Source organism: Mus musculus, chromosome 9, assembly GCF_000001635.26.
Source record: "Mus musculus strain C57BL/6J chromosome 9, GRCm38.p6 C57BL/6J".
In the NCBI taxonomy this organism is placed as follows: domain Eukaryota; kingdom Metazoa; phylum Chordata; class Mammalia; order Rodentia; family Muridae; genus Mus; species Mus musculus.
The window spans coordinates 37,853,557-37,856,024 of record NC_000075.6 but is presented as its reverse complement, the minus strand read 5'-3'; the positions used below and the strand labels follow the sequence as shown (position 1 = coordinate 37,856,024).

Genomic DNA, 2,468 nt, shown 5'->3' with positions numbered 1-2,468 from the left:
AGGTGCCATGTAAAACCTTTAGAAATCACAGTGTGCAGAACCTTATATGAAATGGTTATATTAGGTTACTTTTAAGGTATATTTTATCATTATAAAAACAATATCTACAAAAGGAAGACTAATTGAGACAGGTGACTGGGCAGATTGAAATATTCTTAAAAACAAGATTTGGTTTTCCTGCTGTTATAACACTGCCTTTTATTTCCTTTACTAAGAAATAATATTTTTTAAATCTTAATAAAGCTTTGGGTGTTATTTCTAAAGTACTTTTAAGAGAAATTTTTTCTGCTCAAGGTTTTCTTCAGAGCAATTTTGACATCCTTATTCCTCAGGCTATAGATTAATGGATTGAACATGGGCACCACAGCGGTGTAGAAAACAGAGGATACTTTTCCCTGATCCAGAGGCAAACTAGAAGGTGGTTTGAGGTACATAAAAGCTCCTGACCCAAAAAAGAGAGACACTACAATAATATGGGACGTACATGTACTAAAGGCTTTCGACCTGCCTTCTTTAGAACTAATGTGGAGAATGCTAGAGAGGATGAAACCATAAGATATAAAAATGGTAACAATGGGCACTCCAATGCCAATGGTCACAACAATAAAAACCACCAACAAATTGATGTATGAGCTATTGCAGGACAGCTCAAGGAGGGGAATTATGTCACACATATAGTGGTTAATGATGTTGTCAGCACAGAAGCTTATAAACTGTAGGTTTCCCATATGGGCCACAGCCCCAAAAACTCCCATCCCATAGACACCTGACAAAAGGTATGAACACACTTGGGGAGACATGGTGACACTATACAACAGTGGTTTACAGATGGCAACATAGCGGTCATATGCCATTGCTGACAGGATGTAAGACTCAGAAAAGACAAAGAAGCAGAAGAAGAAAAACTGTGTCATACACCCTGCATAGGAGATGATGTTCTTCCTCAGAACAAACCCCACCAGCATTTTAGGGGTGAGTGTGGTGGAGTAACTGAAATCTATGAAGGACAAATTGAAGAGGAAAAAGTACATGGGGATATGCAGGTGAGAGTTCAGCCCTATCAGTGTGATCAAGCCCAGGTTCCCCACCATGGTGACAATGTAGAAACCTAGAAACAGGAAGAAGAGTGGGATCTGGAGTTGAGGCTGGTCTGTTAATCCAACAAGGATGAACTCTGCCACTGAGGAGGTGTTCGCTGCAGCCATTCTCCTCTAGGAGTGTCTGGGAAGAGGGGAAAAGAGTCATTAGGGGAGAGGAATAGTCACACACCACAGAAGTACATGGAAGCCAAAGGAGCAGGGAGAATAAAAGAACAAAAACGTTTACTGACACTTACAAACGCTCTCTAAACACTGCTAATTATCCTGATTTTACAGGTGAGGACCTTATGGAACTAGCACGAAGTCATAATGCTCGAGTCACTAAAGCACAGGAAATACAACCGCCTGGCTCCTAACGGAGACCCTCTAACTGCTCTGGAGAAGAAGTGCTGTGGGTCAGACAGATACTCACAGGTTCAGCTTGGAGCCTCACTCTACTATCTCCTGTCCATCTTGTAGGTGATGGTGAGGGAAATTGTCTAGAGGAAAGAAAAATGACAGTGTGTGGTAACAACAGCTCTATCTCTGCTTCTCCACACTTAAAACCAAAGCTCCTAATTTATCTTGGTTCTCATGCAGAATTAGATGTAGAGCTTGCTCTTTGGTTGTGCGTTTGCCATGAGACTCCTTGACAGTTGCTAGGAAAGGCACAGCATCCTTCTCTAGCACTGTGATCAACGAAAAGCTGTGCCTTTTGTTGGAAATCTTAGTGAGCTTGTCTCAGAGGCTCCCACGGGACCATTGCCCCAGAGTCCACCTTCCTAGTGAAATATTCATTACACCCCTGTTAATGCTTCATATGGCTTTTAATGAATCTCTTGCTTAAACTACATCTTTTTAAAACATTAAAAACAAAACACTAAAGAGTAAATAATTTTTACCATCTAGTATTACCACCTACTATTTACTAAGCACTGTGCCTCGCATTGCACAATAACAATGGACAAATAACCCTGCCTCATTTAATACTTATATCAACCTAATACATAAGTATTTTTTTAGGGACAGAATTTTATTTTCATGTAAATGTTTTGCTTTAGTGTAGAAGTGAGAAGAAATGGACTTAAGACAAATAATCATGACTATGTGCAGCTAAATGAGATAGAAACCACGTCAGCACTAATTTATGAAGCCTACTCTTGTATGAGCTGGGAAGTTAAAGTGTTCTGCTTAGAAATACAGAGGTTAATTGACTGTTAATAGCGTGCATTGTTTTGTATGATAGATATTCTTTTTAATTAATGTATTTATTTATTTATTTATTTACAATCCAGCTGTTGCCCCCCTCCTAGTTTCCAGTCCACAATTCCTCACCCCATTCCTCCTCCCCCCATCCCCAAGAGGATGCTCCCCCACCACCAGGTCTCC

The 2,468-nt window shown here is 40.2% G+C and overlaps 1 protein-coding gene across 1 annotated transcript; it reads right to left on the bottom strand.

Annotated features, from left to right (window-relative positions):
* Positions 1–269: 269 nt before the first annotated feature.
* Olfr877 (olfactory receptor 877) lies at positions 270–1,205 on the bottom strand. The gene has a single exon (NM_146417.1). It carries the CDS (start codon positions 1,203–1,205, stop codon positions 270–272), a length of 936 nt encoding a protein of 311 aa, NP_666529.1.
* Between the last annotated feature and the right edge of the window lie 1,263 nt (positions 1,206–2,468).